Genomic DNA, 20,003 nt, shown 5'->3' with positions numbered 1-20,003 from the left:
TACACACCTTGCACGCAGCACATGGAACCATGCTATTTCTCACCTCAGCTGGGGAGGGAAGGCCCTGCTGGAACTGCTGCTGTGAGGGAGATCTAAAACCAGGGCCTGCCAGTGCCAGCCAGTATGGACCACAGCGAGCAGACCCTAGCCTGGCCCAAAGGACTGGAATGCAGAAGGTTCAAGGTAAAGAGCAACACTGATGGCCTCCGGGGGGAAGGCACCATCATAGCACCAGGCAGAGTTAAGTCACTTCCTGCTACATCTCCTTGGCATAATAACCCTGCCAGGGTGGCATTATTATCTGTGTTGTGAGTACGAAGACAGGCTCAGGGAGACCATGTGATTTGCCCAAGGCCATGTAGCTGGGCCCATGCTGGGATTCACAAGGTTTGGTTCAATCCCAGAGTCTGTTTCATCTTTACAGAACCTGCTGCCCATGTATACAGACCCTGACATAGCCATGAGGGTTAGTGAGTCTCTGAGCACTTAGACTGTCCTTCCTAATTTGTCACCGGTCCAAGCAATCTTGCTGACCATAGTCGGTGACCAGCAAAACCCAGTGGATATGTTTAGACCACATCTAGGTTGCTTGTTATAACAATCTCTGCATTCTACATAGAATCAGTCACATAAAAAGTGTTAAATCAATACTGGCTGAGTGAAACAGACAAATGAACTAATGAACAGAAACTCTAATATCCAATGACATGTTATCCAGTTAATGCATAATGATACATTAGATGGGGGCAAGGCTTTGGCTTTATGAAGATCTTTTAAGGAATTGAAATTCTATGATTTGAGGAGGATCCCAGTTGTGGAGGGGGATAGGGAGACAATCATGGGTTTTGAAGTAAGAGAGACATGAGATCAAATCCTAACTCTACCAATTCCCAGACTCCTGTGTGATCCCAGGCAGGTGACTTTACCCTCTTTTTTCTTTTTTCTTTGTACGTCATGGGGCTTGAACTCTGGGCCTGGGCGCTGTCCCTCAGCTCTTCAGCTCAAGGCTAGCGCTCTACCAGTTGAGCCACAGCACCACTTCTGGTTTTCTGATTGGTTTATTGGAAATAAGAGTCTCGTGGTCTTTCCTGCCCAGACTGGCTTTGAACTGCAATCGCCAGATCTCAGCCTCTTGAGTAGCTAGGATTACAGGCATGAGACACCGGCGCCCAGCTTTACCTTCTTTAGCTCATATTCTCAGCTAAAAAAGAGCAGTCTTCATATAATTGTCACATTGTGTGAGATTAAGTAATATTTTAAATCAGTGTTTACATATAAATACTCTCCTTAAAGAAGTCTCCTTAAAGAAGCTGGATGCTGGTGATTCTTACCTATAGTCCTAGCTAACTAGGAGGCTGAGATCTGAGGATCATAGTTTGAAGCCAGCCTTAGCAGGAAAATCCATAAAACTTATCTCTGATTAACCAGCAAAATGCTAGAAGTACAATGGCAGCTCAAGTGCTAGAGCATAAGTCTTGAGTGTAAAAGCTAAGGACAGTGCCAAGGCCTTGAGTTCAAGCCCAGGATTAGCACATAAACACACACACACACACACACACACACACACACACACACACACGTTATGAGGAGCAAAAAAGAAGGAAGGAAAAAATAGATGCAGAGTCAGCATCTCTTGCTCCACCTTGGGAGCCCCTGGGGCTGCCATAAGTCTTTTCATAACATCACTTGCAATCTCTGAAATGACAAATAGAAAGCTTTAGGCACACAGTAGGCTTTCATGAAATGTCATTCCCTTTGCTTTCTGACAAGAATCACACCAAATAAATCTGATTCTTATCTCCCATGTGACAACCCTTCAAATATGTGGATGCAACACTCCAGTCTCCTGAGTCCACCTCTCCCTCAAGTAAACATCTGGGACTTACAAATATTTCTCACAGGGATTAGTTTAAATCCTCTCCTCCTCTATCCCACACAAAGATCTTCATGTTTAAGCTGTTCTCTGATGCCTGATCAGGTAGAATAAAACACAACGAATTCCTAGGGGTAAATATTGGCAGCTAATTCTTTTAAAAAATTCTTCTCACTTCATTGTATCCTATTAGTTTAGTTAATAGCTCCCCCCCTCCACTTCCAGGCTTGTCTCCATTGTCTTCTGACTGGTATGCTCATGTTGTTCAGGCTCAAGCTGTTTGTGTTCTATTAAAACCATTGGCCAAAATGGACCAATTACAGGCAAGTGGATGACACCCATCATCCCTCTCCATGACTGAGAACATTTGCTGCTGAATGAACATTCACAGATTTTTCAGAAACGGGAGGAATCTTACAATTTTTTTGTGGGGGGGTCCGGACCTGGAGCCTGAACTCTGGGCCTGGGCGCTGTCCCTCAGCTCTTCAGCTCAAGGCTAGCGCTCTACCACTTGAGCCACAGCACCACTTCCGGCTTTTTTCTTTTTGCTTATGTGGTGCTGAGGAATCGAACTCAGGGCCTCAGGCATGCAAGGCAAGCGCTCTACCACTGAGCCAGCTTCTCAGCCCCGAATCTTACAATTTTTTTTAACCCAAATCCATTCCCATTTCCAAAGTAGTGAGTGACAGAGCTAGATCTGAAATAAGGACTGATGACTTCCTGTCTGGGGCTCTTTCCATGGCCTTAGAACTGCACAGGTAGATCTTTAAGTACCAGGACAGCCCATTCTGGGAAGGACCTCTGTGCTGTTACTTGCTGCCTTGAGTGTTCACTTTTCAACAGTTCTCATTCTCACATGTTTCTATCTTTAGAGATTTCTCTCTGGTGAAGGTTGCATTTTTTCCCCCTTTTGCAGATGAAGAAAAGTCCAGAAAGGTTGCATGGCCTGCCACAGAGTTGGAAAGTGACAGGACTGGATTAAGTTTTCTGTCTCTTGCTCTGCCTTACTTAGACACAGGTTCCCTTCTCTTGGAACAATAAAACTGCCATCTTTACCCTGGGAGACATCATGATATGATAATATTAGTGTTGGACATTCGACCTAGCTCCTGTCATGCATTGAATTGTGTGTCTTTCCTCTCCAAAAGGTATACTGAAATCCTACCTCCAGGATCACTTGGAAATAGTCTTTGCAGATATAATCAAGTTAAGATGAGGTAGGCTGGTGCCCTTAGAATAAGAGGGAAGAGAGAAATGCAGGTATGTTTGTGTTAACAAAAAGAATGGAGAGACAGCTATAAGCTAAGGGAGACCTGAGGATGAGGCACTGAAAGATACTCAGAGTGGACATGCCTTACTGATACTTGGATGTCAGACTCACACCCTGTAAACCAGGTGAGGACCTGTATCTGTTGTCTTAAACCAGTCTGGGGTGCTTTGTGCAGGGCAGTCTCAGCATCTCCTGTGTGCTCAATTTGGAAACAGCATAGGTTTTAGTATAGGAGGAATCCTTGATCTACCAGTGTGAGCCTGCCTCCCTGAAGGCATAACTTCCTTTCCCTGTCCCTCGTGTCTCTCCAGTGGTCAGAGTCATCCTAAAGACTTATTACTGATTTTCTTGATAAAGGGTGTCTGCTTCCTGCTCTGTGCTCCCAGTGGGCTGCCATCTTGCTTTCACACTCATTTGTTTTCTCTTTCTCACTTGAAAGCAGAAGCCACTTGGGGCAAGGCCTAGATCCGGCACATCTTATTCTAGGGCTGGTTTAGTGTTTGGTAATTAACAGAGGCTTTACAACTACATGGAATGGCCTCTTCTTTCTTTGCTAGCAGATATTGGTTAACAGGTTTGGAGATTCTTGAAGGGCAATGGTGGGAACACCTTTTGGGCCCTATATTTGCAGTTTCTTTAAGGCTCCTTCCCTTATCCTGTATCCTCCCTAATTCACTGACAAGGATGTATAGCTGTCCTTAGTAGTGAGGCTGAGCAACGTTATGGGGCCTCTCAAAAGGCTGTATGAACCAGGTATGAGTTGAGGAAAGAATAGACATACATATGAAACTGAGTAGCCAAACATTTTAACTGATTCATCCCACATAATCCTTAACCCACTGACCAAAGGGAGCAGAGCCCAGAGAAGTTGAATAATGTGCCTAAGAAAAGGAGGCCAGCACAAGGCTGATCTAAGATTTGAACCCAGGCTCTGTGACTCTAGATCCAAACCCCAAGTCTCTAAGCAGTTACCTTCATAGGAGGCTTTGAATCCCAGAGAGCTGCCACTGCCATCTGTCTGGAAGAGCAGCCACATTTGGTGGTTGGTGCTAACAATGAGATCTGGGACCGATGTTCCTGTCAGGCTGTTGGGAGAGAGAGATTTAGAGTCCTGTCTGCGAGAGCAAAGGCCAATGCAGAGAAATACCACAGTGGAAAGACTACATCATCATACTGGCTTTTCTCAGCCAAGAATACTATGCCTGTACGTTCATGAGTCTCTGAAGCCATCCACATCCCGGATGGTTCTGAGCATGTGGGAAGGCTAGCACAGCCCTTTCCTGGTCTCAGTGGAAGGTCAGAGTGCCAGAATGTGGCCCTTAGTTACCACATGTGGCAGAAGCAGTGTGGGCACAGAAGCAGACATCCAAGGGGAAATGTCTAGGCATGTGCATGGAGCCGCCATGTGCCCTGCCCTTAAGGGACTGCTCAGCCTGTTCACTTTAAATGTGTATTCTCAGACGACCAGGCCCAGGGTTCTGTTCCCCTTGGCTGGAGAAGAGATTGGTGAAGGAGATTTTGCTACAACCACGAGGCTACAGGGCATTGTCTCTGTGGCATGTAGTCTAGAGCCCAAGCAGGACTTAACACTCTACCCCCACCCAAGGTCCATGTGCTGTCCCAGCCTCCAGATCGCACAGAGTGTTTTACTTACATATAGAGAACTGTCTTCTGGTCCCCATCCTGCCCACCATCGCCAACTGTCAGGGTGTCATAGCCCCTCTCCAAATCGAACTCCTCAAAAGCCAGCTTGATCACCTGGGGAAGAAAACACAGCATTAGGACTAGTAGGGGCAGTAGGGAAGTCTCCAGAAATCCACAGAAAGGTAGAAATGTCCCTGGCTATGTCTTGAGGTATGGTGGGTGTCAGTGATGACCCCATCCTACACCCCCTGGATGAAGGTGAGCTCTTTCTCTCCAAGCTATACAATCTTTGGGGCCCTGGATGTCTTTGAAGATTCGCATGGCATAGCTGGCCCAGTCCACTGGCCATCACTGCAAGAGCAGAGACACATCTGTCTAGCTGCAAGATGACTGGAACCTTCCTTCATGCTTTAATGCACAGAGATCCCTGTGGGCTTGGTTAGCAATATCAGGCTATGTGTGGAATCTCAACTTTTTTTTTGCCCCCAGGGACTGGCAGGAGGTTTTGCTAGCCTCTCCTCTCATACTCTTGCTTTTATTCTACCCTTTTTGCTGGTGTATTTACTGAAGAAATGAATGTATTTGGATAAGATTTCTCCCTCTTAATTTGCCTTAATATCAACTAATCAATCTGCCATCTGCAAGGCTAAGGGGTAGGGTTTCCACAGTGATCTCAACACTGTCCCTGCATTATATGAGAATGAGGATCTGAGAAGCCAATGGGAGAATCACAAGACCAGGTGACAGGTGTTATAATGGTGGATATGGAGTCCAGAGAAGCTTGTAGTGGGGAAGAAGGTGACATTACTCATGATGGTGGCACTTGAGGGAATTCTGAAGACTCCATCAGACCAAAGTGGACAACTGAGAGAGAGAGAGAGAGAGAGAGAGAAAGCTGATGTATGGAAAGACTTGGGCATTAGCTGTGGCAGAGACAGACAATTCTAGAACGAATTGTTGAGGGTCTAATGATGGCATATTGACAAACAGGCACACCTGTCAATTGTCCTGCTCTGGGGGATGACATGGCTGGGCCTGTAGTGCAAGGAGGTGACTTTCAATGTCCAGAGGTAGAGTAGTTCATGTGGAGCTGAACTCAGAAGACCTCATACCCCTCCTCTGAAAGAACTGGGTTTCTCCCCTCAGGGAGACAAAAGCACCGGGCTGGCTGATGATACACAACTGACTGGCAGCTGTGAGGTGAGCGGTAAGGTGGAATCAGGGTGTTGTATCGTGCAGGTAAGTGATGAGGCGCAGTAGTGGGATGGGGGAGCTCAGCTCCTGAAGGCGTTCAGGGCCTCATGGCTGGGTAGATGTGAGAGTCGGGATGGGAACAGGCTTCTCTATTTAGGATAACTTGCAGGGTTCTGCCTTGGGAAACTGGGCGGTGAGTGGTACTAGTTATAAAGGGTGGACACATAGACACTCACTTCTAATGTGTCATCTGGTCTCTTTTGACCACTGTAGTCGAATGAAACCTTCACTTGCCTAATAGGGAGGCTGAAGGTATTCCTTGGTTTTCTACTCCACACCTCCAAGGAATATAGAATTCTCATGGATACTACAATGTTTGCAACTGATGATCTCTGTAGACAGCTCTGTCCCAATCAAATAGGACAACACCCAGCCTGGATGCCAACAAAGCCTCACCCCACAGGTGCCTTTGGGTATGTCAGCAAACTGACCCCATCCACATCTGTGAGCCTGGTACCCTGTGTACAGAGCCCCCTACTGCACGAGCCTGGAATGCACAGAAAGAAACAACTCCAGACAGAATATCAGGAGTCCTTCAGAAGGGGTATAGGTCCACATGAGGAAGGAGACAGCTCACTGGCTGGGAGGATCATCCAGGAGCAAACTGAGCCCAGGCTAAGAATGGAAGATGAAACGAACAGAGTTAATGCATGTGGGGTAGGAAGCAGTCCAGGGGGAGTTAACAACAGGGGCATGGAGCAGTGTGACTTACCCACAGACTTCTAATGAAGCCAGAGTTGGTTAAGCGAGTGAGAAGGTGAGGAGGAGGTGAGGGAGATATGGGAACAGTAGGAGGAGACAACTTATAAAAAGCTGTCTGCCATACAATGGATTTTGAGTTTTCTCCTAAAGACAACTGAGAATTATGGGAGAATTGTAAACATGGCCTGACATGAGAGTTCTGCGTTAGAAGCATACACACTGAGGAATGACTGAAAGCCATGAGACCAATTACTGGGCTGTAGCAAGGGTCTGGCTAGGGAGGATGCAGATCTTCAGCAGGCAGAGTCTGGCCTGGGATAATAAGTGAGTAGGAATTTAACTGTCCATAAATGTGGGTGTGCAGTAGCTAAGAGTCTGGGCTGGGTTAGTAAGGACAAGATAGAACTTAATTGCCCGTAGAGGGTGGGGATTCCTTGGCCCCTCCATCCAGAATGTCCTCTGTTGGCTAATGGGATCACTTGCTCAATCACTGACTATCCATGGTCCAGCCATGTAGGAGCCGCAGGTTCTAGCCCGGCACACAAAGCGGGGACCTCCACACCTGCTTCCCCTTGAGCCCCTAGCATCAGCATGGTCACCTTGTCACACACCAGGATTAGTTAAGGTCTCCCTTTTCCCTACTGTTCCTTAGCAAATTCTTCCTGGCCTTGAGCTCCTTTGTGCCCATTTTTGCTGGCCAGCTTTTGAGGGAGGTCCTCCCTAACCATTACCTCCCCCTCCTCTATGGTACTATGATCCATCTGTTTGCTTGCTCTTCCACTATACCATGAGGTCCTAGAGGGCGGGACTCATTGCTTCAGTGAACCACTGATGTCTGTCAGTGTGCCAAGCGCATACCAGACAGTTAATGTAGAACAAGAGAAAATTTCCAAACCTTTCCTGATTCCCAGTATTGCCATGTCCTTGATTCTCTTCAATTGTTACCATCTAGAATAAAGGTGGGCCAACCTTTTCTGTAAAGGGCCAGATTGAAAATAGTTTCTAGTTTGAGGATAATATACACCCCATAGCAACTTCTCTGCTCTGTTGGCTTAGCATGAACACCACCACACACAGCATGGGCATGGCTGTGTTTCAATAGAAGTTTATTTACAAAAATAAAGCAATGATCTGTATTTGGTCCAAAGGCCATAGCTTGCTATCTCCTGGGCTAGGACATCCTTTGAAGCCCTTAATTGTAGTCTTCTGTAAGATTTCTTCATTATAAGAGCTAATGCCTTCAATGAAGTTAATTTAACTCTGTTCTGAGATCCTTCTACACACCAACTCATATAAAACTCACTACAGTCAGGTACCGTGATTACTTACATTCTACAAGCTGGATTGCCAGACTCAGAGATGTGAGGTAGCTTGCCTAGGCTCCCACAGGTAAGTGGCAGAATGGCACTTGCCCAGGTAGCCAGAGGCCAGGCTCATCCCGCAAGGCCTTAGGTCCACAGGCAAGAAGACTGTGACCTCACTGCTCAGTCTTCCAGCCACCTCTGTGGCTGGATCTCAGCAGTGACTATGTGCTCAACACAGAACATCTTCCTCTGTAGGAGGAGGGCTGAACAATGCCAGGAAGAGAGGACCTGATTGCATATGGTCACTGCACCGGCCCTTTTTGCAGACCTAGGGCAGAGGACACCACTCACCAAACCATCTCTAAAAAGGGAGTGTGTGATTATTAGGCCTGTAATGGATAAATACTGCTTTGAAGGGCAGAACTCAGAGCCATAAAATGACTTGCATCACTGGCTAGCAGTGCCATGGATGTGAACCACGCTTCAAAGCACTGGCTGTAATGTAGGGGTTCATTATGCCCAGAAGACTGCTCAATGCACACAGTGCTGCTGCAGCTTCCGGATAGTCCCTAGCACAAGGTACTGCAGCCCATACTTTCTTTTTCCTCCTTCAATGGACATTGTTTAAGGACAGGATCCTGTAATGATTCATTAATTAACGTGCAGATCAATCATGCTCTCAAAGCACATTATGCGGCAGGAGAAACAGCAGCCTGAGAAACAGGTATGGTCATAGAGGCACATTTGTATACAGCTCAGACACCCGACTTAAACCCATTAGATAAATGAATAAACAAACCCATCACCCAGGGCATAATTACAGAGCACCTGCCATGTGTGCCAAGCACTGAGTGAGCTACTTCCTCTAAGTGATGGCCTGAAAATTCAGTGCAGCATTGAAATGCCAAGGAAACAGTGCAGATGGTAGGTGTTGAGGCTGCTCAGAAGAGAAAGAATGATGGAAGGAAGGTTCGCGAGAGAGGTGGGTGCACTGGACCTGGCAGTGTGGCCAAAGGTGCGGTCTTGGGACAGGCAGTGCTGAGCAGAGGAAAAGGAAGCAGGGAGAGCAGCTGAGGCGGGGAGAGGAAGGTGATCTGCATAGAGGGCAAGCAGTGAGAGCCAGTAGCCTGGTTATCATGGCCAAGTTCATAGGCAGCTATGACTCAGCGTGAAGGGAAAACTGTAGGCAGAGAGCCTAGGTGGGAGCTGGTGCAGGGTCCAAGGGCAGGAGCTTGAGTCTATATTCTTGGCAAAGAGTGGGTGGGGGAGGATTGGCTGGAAACCAGGCCTTTCAGTACATGGCTATTTGCCCTGAGAATCATCTAGGATGGAGTGGGACCAGGGAGGATGTACTCAAGTCTCTGGGGGAGCATCTCCCTTCCTGATCCTGCTGTCCAGGATCAGCGCAAGGACAGGCCTCCATGGCCTGCCAGCCTGTGCCCAAGGTTGCTCCCGGAGATCTGACAACTCAGGGAAATTTCTGCAGGGAGGGACAGGGAAGATGATCTACAGAGTCTGTTTTTATGTAATAAGGGCCTTTGTATAACAGCTTCTCAGTCTGGCTGACCTCTGCTGTCCATCCCCTGCTCTGCCAAAGGCCAGGAGGATGTACCCTCACCCCACTGTCAACAGCAGGGCTGTAGATTGGGCTCTTTTTGATACAGAGCTGAAGACTGAATCTTTAGGGATCTGAGGAGAGGGGCCTACAGCAAATTCTCCCAGGAGCTAGGAACTTACTGGAACTTTAGTCATGACCTTATTAAATTTGATGATGTTGAGAGCAGTGGACTGTTCCATTCAGCCATTGTCTCATTCATTCAGTGGCTGGCTTAGACATTCTTTCATTCAGCAATCCATGCAATAGTATACATTTGCCAAGTGCTAGGCTCTGTGTGTGGGGGGGAGGGGGAAGGGTGGGTGTGGGGGATCAGGTCCATAACATAGCTGCCATTCTCAGAGGCCTTAGTCTGGAGGAAGAGTCACAATAGGAAAGGGGGGATGTAGGTATACAGAACACAAGGTAGTGTGATGATTGCTGAGACAGGATGCTCAGGAATGGGGCAGACATGAGGAGGGCAAGCACAATCTTGGCTAGGAGGTAGCAGAGCATGTCCTAGCAACAAGAGAAGGTTTGCAGGGACCCTAGGACCTAGGCCACTTCTTGGGGTGGTGGAATGGCATCTTGTGATGTGACATGTATAAAGGAAAGGAATCTGTGGAGGCTGTGTGTGTGGAGGGGGCCAGAATGGAGAGGTCTGAGTGTGAATGTTTGTTGAATGAATAAGCAAGTGAGACAATGGACCAACAAATGTGTTCCTGAGATTGGCATTAGCCAGTAATCTCTTGGCTGTAGAGTTGTTTCTCAGTTTTGCCAATCTATAGAGGGTAGAGTAGCCTTGGTGATCTGCAAGCAGAGAGTAATTACAACACTATTATCTTTGGCTTTGAATTTCAAGGAAAGAGCTTTCTTTCTTCTTTCTCTCCATGCCATCTCCATCTTCCCTCCCTCCCTTCTTCATCCTCACTCCCTTTTGTTCTGTCTTTCTTGTTTCACGTTTTTCATCTTCTTTTCTATCAAAGGTGGATTAGCTTTCCTGTCTTGGATCCTCAGCATAGAGCTGATGAGAAGCTACAAATTAACAATGGATGTGTACAGGTTGAGGGATGACATAGGTCTGGGTTTCCCCTCTGACCACAGGAGTATCATCTGTCTTGCCTTCCTTGGGAGACTGAGCTGAATGACCCTAACTAGGGGAGGCCCCAGACCCTGGGGAGGACTCAAGCCCTAAGTGGGTGGAGACACATCCAGGAGCTCCTCCTCCATCCATTATTGATGCATGAAAGCCTCTGTGGAACTCCTCTGCTGAGCAGAGATTAAATGCAAAGCCACATGTCTTGGGTGCTCAAAGGGAAATAGATGCTAAACACTGCCCAATGTGATGGGCACACAAAGAGAAGGTGCTGTGAGAATACTGCAGAGCAGATCAAGGACCAAGACCTGGTGGGCACCAAAGGCTGCTCAGAAGAGTGGCTGTAAGACTGTATCTCCCAGAGTGGATAGAAACTTGCCTGGAGAACAAAAGGTATAGAGGACAGCATGTGGGCCCCACAGAGATCTGAAAGGGCCCACAGTGGGTAGCCCCCTTGCTTTGCTAGGAACCTCAGCTTGGCTTATCAAAGCCATTGAGGTACTATTTAAAATTAAGGATCCAAGCAATGATTCCAAAATAGAGGTTACCTCCACAAAGGCTTGGAAATAAGTGTCTTTAGCTCCCAGGTATTTCTGATGATCAGACAAGACTGGGGAATGTCATGTAGGCAGATATAATGTCCACCCTAGTATGAGACAAGTGTGAGAAGTAAGATAGCACAAATGTCCAAGGGCCGCCATTGGTTCAAGATGGAAAGCACTGAGCCGTCACCCACCGGCTTACCCCAAGTGTCTACCGTATGCCAGGCATCATGAAGCCCCTTAAGAGCACTTCCCCAGTTCCCACACACTCAGCGTCCACATCCCATCTCAACCCTGAACTCTCATCTATCTGCTCCTCCAGGTCTCCAAAGTCCTGGTTGATGGCCAGTCTTCCGACTGGAGTGATGCTTTAGTCTGCTACCTGTTGTTGCTCTCCCAGGGCATCTTTTAAAAACTTAGGACTTTGGGGCTGTGGCTTGGCTTCAGAAGACAGCATGACCTTTACCCTTTCCACCCATTCTAGGGCTGCTAGTCCCAGTGCTTCCCGTCTCTGAGGCCCGGGTTTATCCAGAAGCACAGCACAGCACAGTGCTAAGTATGAGGGAATCAGAGACACAAAGACTGGGTTTGAATCCCAGCCTGGCCACTTACTGTTTCTGTGCTCCAGACTTTTACCTATCCACCAACTGGATCTTCATCAATCAAACTGGACTGTTAGAACCTAATCCACGGTGCTACTAAGAGAAGGAATTCAAGCCATTTGTCCAGAGGGATTAGCTCAGTGGTTAACACAGGAGAGAGACATACTATAAAAACTATTCTTGTTATTAATAACAGTCAAACTATTAGCCTTAAAATCTTCTGTTCCAAGACAGAATCCCATTGTCTTTGCCAAGCACACAGGCTCATCATGATTGGATCCTGCTGCCCTTTCTGGCTTTGCTCTAGTCATATTGGTCTAGTCATATTAAATTCTTTACAGTTCTTAAGAGGCTTTCCCAAACCTCAGTGCCTTTGCATGTGTGCCCAGGTTGAGATACTGGTTTCATCCTTCAAGTTCCTGCTCAAATATTACCTCTTATGAAAAACTCCCTTGACCTTCCGGTTAGTGGGTTTTCCCTCTATCCTCATTAGGCCTTGTTGGTACTTTTAGTTTTTATTTACAGGCCTGTCTTCACTCCTCTGAGCCCCTCCCTAGAAGAGGTTTTATTTGAAGTCAATGAACCAAAGAATGTTCATTTCACCCTCAAGGGTAGAGACTATATTTACAGTCTATGAACCAATGAATATTCATCTCATAAACATAGTGATCTTTGAGAGACTATGCTTTTTGCTGAAGGAGATACCCTAGGGTCAAGTGGCACAGGACCCATTTGTGTCTCCCCTGTGAACCAGTCACCTGAAATGAGGTAGGATCTCAGAATCTGCTCCCCCACTATATACAAGCACAAGTTTCTATGCTTTTGACCTAGACTTTGTTATTACAGCTTACGACTTCTAGTTTTCTCCTATGAGTGTTTCTTGGCTTCTCTCCTGACTATCAGAATGAGGCTCTCTGAGACCTTCTGGACTACCTCAGTATTTCCTGAAACCTCGCTCCCAGGATGTACAAAGATGTGCGGACAGGCTTCTGCATCTGGGGTGTGCCCATCAGAGGGATTTGCTTCTAAAGCCTAGGCTGCTATGGCATACAGAACTTACGTACAAGGGCCAATATGGAATCAATGACCACACAATGGACAAGTCTAGACCTACGGGCATCTATCAGATTGTTTGCCAGAAAACGTAGAACTGGAGCACATTCCCCTGTATATCATACCTTCAAGTTCAGAAGGAAGGGGAGACAAATGTTTGTGAAGATTTCAAGTTAGAGCCCTCAGGTCCATAATTTACTAAGTTTATGTTAGTCAGTCCTTCTTCTGGTCTACCCTCCATCCCTCCTGCATGAATGTGACCAAAACACAGTTTTATAAGTTTTATACAATGAGAATAAGTCTTTCTTTGTAAAATGCAGTGCTGAGCAGTTGTGGGTGTTTCCTTAACTATGGCACTTGAACCAAAGGATTTTGAGATGTTGGGTAAAATTTAAAAATAAAAAGCCCTTTTAAAAAACAAAGTAGTACTATAGATTGCATTATTCTCCCTCAAATTCCTGTGCTGCAGCCCGAGTGGACTGGATGATTCAATTTGGAGGGAGGCTATTAAAGTTAAATGGGGTCATGAATCTGGGTCCCTAATGAGAGTGGCCAGGAGACCTTATGAGTAGAGGAGGAGCCCAGGAACTCTGTGGAGTAGGAGCCCCACGAAAACTCTCTTGTGCCCTGAGCACACAGAAAGGGCACTGGAGGACACAGAGTGCAGATGGCCATCTGAAGGCAGTAAGACAGCCCTTACCAGAAACCAAACTTGCCAGCACCTTGATCATGACTTCTAGCCTCCAGAACTGGGAAAGTAAATGAATGTCTATTGTTTATGCCAAACACCTGCTGTGGATTTTTGTTACAGAAGTCAGAGAAAATTAACATAATGGAAAACGTTCAGAGTCCAGAACATAAAGCTCAGTAACTCAGAGCATAAAGGTGCCTTGGGTCTCTCTAGTGGAGAAGAGGACAGGAACCAAAAGACAGGACTTTATAAGGCCCCCCTGAATAAAGCAGGCTGGTCGGAGCTGGAAGGCAATCTGTCTGCCTCTTACTTCCCATTGCTATGCTGTGGGTGAACTAGAGGCTGAGTCAAGGTGGACCTTGAAACTGAGTTAGAAAACAAAACTTCTGCTGAGGCTCTGTACCCAGAAGTGGGTCTCCACAGGGGTTCAGGCCTTCATGTCATTGGGTAGTTTAAAATCTTTATACTAAGAAGTTAGTTTGAGAGGGTTAGGCTGACACTGCTCTAGCACAAGGCAGAAGCAAATGTACATTTTCTCTGGAAGCAGCTACCATCTCTACCACCATCTACCCAGGTGTCTAAGAATCTCCACAGTTTATGACCAAAGATACCCCAAAGTAAAAAAATTACACAGCAAGGAAGAGAACATATTATTGGGAGACATGAAAGGGAAAAACAGACCATAGAATCATACTTGCAAAGACTTCAGATACTGGCATTAACTCAAAATGGAAAATCATTATGTTTTATATAATCAAGAAATTAAGCAAAGACCTATGGTTAAAGAGTAAGGGACTATAAAATATGACCAAGAACATTTGACAAAGAATAAAGTAGGACTTAAGAGATGAAAAATTACAGTTGAAACTAAAATAAATCTTCAGCAAATAAATTTAGCAAAAGTTAGATGTAGCTGAATAGAGAATAAGTGAATGGGAAGAGAGAGGAGAGAAAACATAAGAGAAGCTATGAAACATAGAAAACAAGATGAGAAAGATAAGATTTCTGGGAGAAGAGAAAGAATAAAAGAAAAGCAGCAGGAGGAATGACTAAACATTTTTCACACACTGATGAAAATCACCACTGATACATTTGAAAAGATTAATGAATTTAAGAAGAATGAATTAAAAAAAAACCTACACCTAGACCTGCCAGTGAAACTGTAGAATATAGGGGACAAAGAACGGCGTGGAAATGCACTCATCACCCAAAGGACTGACAGAGACAATGGGAGCTGGAAGATGTTGGAACAACATCTCCACGTGCATAGAACATTACCATCAGCCCAGTCAAATATCCAGGGAACACTGGTGTTCTTTCAAGAATGAGGTAGATGGTAGGGGGAGCTTTAAGCAATGAGAATTGAGAAAGCTTGCCATTAACAGCAAAACAAAAACAAAAACAACCCCCCCCCCCAAAATGAAACTTCAAAATCATGTGCTTTGAGCAGTAAGGATATTCTCAAGAGTAGGACAGATATGGAAGAAAGAATGACAGACAAAAAAAAACCCTGGTAAATATGTGACTGTCTGAATAGACATTAGCTTCATTAAACAAAACTATAATTTGTGAAGAGTGCAGTAGCTTGAAAATATACACATATACATATACACATACTAATACATCTCATAGTATAGTGGGAAGTTAAGGTCATGGTGTGTAAAAATCCTTGAATTTTTCAGGAAAACACAAAATTAATGTTGAATTATACATATTACTATTTCTAGGATATTTTTATTGTAACCCTGAAAGAAGAGAAATAATAATGTGCTGAGTTCTCTAATGAAGAGACTGGATTTTTTAAAAAAATCCAGCCATACTGGATGCTGGTGTCTCACATTTGTAATCCTAGCTATTAAGGAAGCTGAGATTTGAGGGTTGAGATTCAAAGCCAGCACAGGAGAAAAAAGGACATAGTACTCTTATCTCCAATTAATCATCAAAAAATCCAGAAGTGGAGGTATGACTCAAGGAGTAAAGAAACAGCTTGGAGTGAATCAAGTCAGCACAAGGCCCTGAGTTCAAACCCCAGTACCAGCAAACACACACACACACACACACACACACACACACACACACACACACACACACACACACACACACACACCAATTAAAAAAAAACACTAAGTTATCCAGCCATGCACAAAGCACATATAAAGCATAAGGAAACAAAGAGATCATAGTAAGAGAATAGCAAAGATTTATTAAGGATCACAAGAAATGAATGTAGCAGCTACTTGGAAAAAAAGCTTTAATGTGAAAAATATTACCATAGATAAAAGAGGACCAGCTGAAATAATAGGAAAATATATACTTTTCAACTTATATGTCCTAGTAAGAGTCTCAAAATATATAATGTAAAAGTCAACAGAACTTCCAAAGACTAAGAGACAAATGTGCTATTACAGTGGTAGGTTTTAATACTCCTCCCTCTGAAATGGATAGATCAAGAAGACAAAAATCAGTGAACATAGAAAAGATATAAAAGTACTTCTTTAACAAGTTAATATATATGATGAATGTATATATACACACACATGTGTACTATAACTATTTATACAAAGCTACAAAATACCCCATGTTTTGTCAAGTATATATCAAATACAGGTGAAAATGACCATTTCTGCTCCAAAAAGAACATCCCAATAAAGTCCTATTTATATAAAATAAACAGGGTTCTATAACTACCAACTTTATAATCACTAACAGAAAGAGAAATTCACTGTTGGGAAACTCATATGTACTTCTAAACCATTCATGGCTGAAAGATGAAGCAGTGATGGAAATTGAAAAACATATGCCCCCCAGGGCTGGAGAGGATGAACCTCAGCTCTGAGAAAATGTAAGTAAAATTCAGGGGGAAATAAACACTTTAATAGAAGTACTGTGTATAAAAATCTGTAGTGCTTGGTGTGGTGTTTTACTCAAGGAGCTGAGATTTGGAGGATCATAGTTCTAATTCATGAGACTCCATCTTAACAAATAAAACAAACCTGTGTGTAGTGGACCATGCTTATTATCTTAGCTATTTGGAAAGTCTAGGAAGGAATATCTTAGTCCAGACTAGCCAGGTCATAAATGTGAAATCTTATTTAAAAATAACTGATACATAAAAGGGCTGGTGGCCTGACTTGAGTAGTAGTAAAGTGCCTTCCTGAGTCCCTGTAAGCACCAAAGAAAGAAAAAAGAAAAAAAAGGTTAAGAAGTATAGTCAAGGTAGTTCTCAGAGGAAAATGTGTAGTTTTAGCTGTTTAAATAGGATTAAAAAATGATGGCTTGAGCATGCAAAATTAAGATGCTAGAGGAAGAAAAACCCAAATGACCCAGAAGGAAGGAAATAATAAAAAGCAGAAAGCATGAAAATAATTATAAGGTACAGCAACTAGTCCATTGAAAAGACTAACAAATGTGCAAGTTCTAACAATACTGATATAAAAAATGAGAAATTAAAAAGGAAAGAGAAACACACTAATAGTAAGAATCATAAATCTGGAATAGTATGTACAACTTTATTCTCAATAGTTGTGAAAACATAGTAAAATGTACTCAAGTCAATTTTCAGATGTCCTAAACTATCCTTTAGTCATTACATTTATTAAGCATATAGTCTAAATCTTCCAACAAAGAAAACACCAGAGTAAGACAGTTCTGCTGAAAAATTTCACCAAACTATCAAGGCCAAAGTTGTGTAATTACAAGCTTTTTAATCACTATCAGAAAGGTAGAGAAATTCAGTGTCTGGAAAATCAAATGCATTTCTAAACCATTAATGGCTGAAAGATGAAGCAGTGATGGAAACTGAAAAAAAATATTCACCCTAGGTATGGGAAGGCAGCTTAGTGACAGCACATAAAACAATGCCTACCATCAATGATTTGACTGTACTACAACTCTACTATTATGAGTGAGGCAAGAAAGTGAAAGGTACACTGATAGGAAAGGAAGAAACAAAATGATCATCCTTTGAAGCTAATAACTTATCTGTATAGAGATAAAGAAATCAAAAGATGTAATATATATAAATCAAAATACAAAATCACATCTCTAAATAACATCAAGAAACAAATAGGAGACACAGTTAAAAACATATGACTTATAATAGCAATAAGACATATAGGCTATTTAGAAATAAACATATATAACATTTGTAATGGCAAAACAAAATTGTAGAAGCTTATCAAAGCCATGAATGAAACTCTACACAAGCAGAGAGGTATATGAAAATCATAGACTAAGTATCATAAAGATGTACGTTCTCCAACTGATTTGTAGTTTAGATATAATTGAAGATGGAGATTCAAATAGTTTGTTGTAGACCTTGCTGTAAAGCTTGAAAGTGAGAACAAAAGATACAGAAACAAACAACAACAACAAAACTAAAGAGGAAATAAAGATGTTACAAAGATACACATAATAGTGTAAAACTATACACACCACAGAGTGAATCTGATTTAGAATACAGTACATACAACATGATTATATTTATATGAAGCACAACTATGTGCAACCGACACATGTTTAGGGTTATGAAGGTAAATGGGAAATATAATGGAAAGTGAAGGTAGTACATCAGTGGTAGTTGTTAACTTGGATCGCACATAGAATAGAATAAATATACATCACTGAGGTCACTATGTTTCCTTTTTCCCTTTCCCAGGTGATGGGTACATGGGTGTTTACTTTATTGGCAACACTACTATACCTTGGTAATATTTTATAAATGTTTTTATTTCTTTACTTTTAATAAAAGCCATTTTAAAGGAATGGTCTGCACAGAAGCTACAGCACCAGGTAGGGTTTGAAAAACTCTGTAGATGAATTACCCCCAAGCTGCCCACAGGACCCTCCCCATCCATCCCAGCTTACCTTGGCAGGGTTGAGCGCTGTGATGATCCACACACAGTGTGCATTGTTGTCATACTGAATGGGGAAATTGGGGGAGGTGATGATGCCTGAGGGGCCTCGAAGGTGGGCATCACACATTCGAGCTATAGAGAGGAGATAAGACATGCCTTTTAGTTTAGACCACCTCTGGTTCCCATTCCTACCTCTTCTCTAAGCCCATAGGAGACAGAATGTGTCCAGCCCCACTGCAGGAAGTGACCTGCCTCCTTCTTCCTTCCCCTACAGCGCCCGGCGTGCTCAGTGGGAATTCACAATGCCTGAAGCACAGGGATAGAGCAGGCAGGTCTATATACCCTGCCCTGATGTCCTATTGTGAGTTTCCAAGGAGAGCTAAGGAATCCCTTAAGCCAACGCCCCACCTCCCATACCCAGAACTCTACCCTCACACTCCTAACTCCATCGCAATAAAGCAGCTGTCTTCACCAACAGGGTTTAGACACCACCATTCACCCCTGCCTTACAACTAGGTGGGTCTCAGGTGCCTACATATCTGCTAAGCAGCCTGTTCCTTGCTCTGCTAACCTGCTTCTGCTTCCCTGTTTGTACTCCTCTATCTGCCAGCCCGGGAGTCTGACCGCTTGCCAGTTCAGTCCCTCCCTCTACAGCCTCATAAGCCTCCTTAAGGAGAACCTCAGGATGTCCTTGTCAAAGCTACCCCTTGGGATTCCCAAATTCTTGGGACCAATGAAATCACCAAGGCTTCAACTCAGCAACCAGGACCAGCAACCAGAATGATACTGTGCTATTCCAGTGTTTCCCATATCCTTCTCCACAAGCTGCTCATGCCTGAAACAGGCTTTTGACTGGAAGCATGAAGACTTAAGGTGAATTAGAAGAGGTGCTCTACTCAAGTAGATATAAAGTGTTATCAATCACAGCTTAATCTAATTAAGCTCTTTAAAATAGCTTCTAAACTAATTAGATTAAGTAGTGATTGATCACAGTTAAGGTACTACATTGTATCTAGGTGTTTGCTTCCTTTAAAGAACTCCTGTTCCTGTCCTAGCCACTTCATTCTTCAATGTTAGTGAGCAGTTCTTTTAATAAAGGGCTCCATGAGTCTCCTGTTGCTGCCCACATGGCAATTTATCCTAATAGTAGGCCAAGTAAAGAAAGAGTAAGCAAACCCAACAGGCCTAAGTATATAAAATGAAATGCATGTCAAACCTGGTTTCTGCTGATGAACCCAAATACCTTGGAAGCGCCTCTCCACTTGGCGACAAAGCTATGGCAAACTTTTCCCCAAGAGCCCTGTCCAGGATGGTCTGGGAAGCAGGCTTCACAGCTCCTGGACCTCTTCTTACTTCAGGCACTTGTTCCTACACTTATTCATTCATTCCAACACTTCTGAAGTGCCTAATATGGCCAGGAAGAACATGGAAAGACAAAAATGTCTGGGCTTCATTTACCTGAACTGCCCTGGCCAGAGCAGAGGCAAGCCTGAGGCCATCCATGACCAAGCACAGACAGTGT

At 44.0% G+C, this 20,003-nt stretch overlaps 1 protein-coding gene across 1 annotated transcript in view; it reads right to left on the bottom strand.

The window, feature by feature from the left end:
- Positions 1–20,003, bottom strand: part of Csmd2 (CUB and Sushi multiple domains 2) — a 522,404-nt gene that overhangs the window by 222,086 nt on the left and 280,315 nt on the right. The window contains exons 10-12 of the mRNA XM_013020489.1: positions 18,492–18,613; positions 4,798–4,901; positions 4,116–4,228 (exon numbers count right to left, since the gene is read on the bottom strand). Coding sequence (XP_012875943.1) covers positions 4,116–4,228; positions 4,798–4,901; positions 18,492–18,613 — 339 coding nt within the window. The remainder of the gene's footprint in view (positions 1–4,115; positions 4,229–4,797; positions 4,902–18,491; positions 18,614–20,003) is intronic.

The sequence above is a fragment of the Dipodomys ordii genome, unplaced genomic scaffold, assembly GCF_000151885.1.
Source record: "Dipodomys ordii isolate 6190 unplaced genomic scaffold, Dord_2.0 Scaffold51, whole genome shotgun sequence".
NCBI classification, from domain to species: Eukaryota; Metazoa; Chordata; class Mammalia; order Rodentia; family Heteromyidae; genus Dipodomys; species Dipodomys ordii.
The sequence above is the reverse complement of the archived record's forward strand: the minus strand, read 5'-3'. Positions and strand labels throughout refer to the sequence as shown.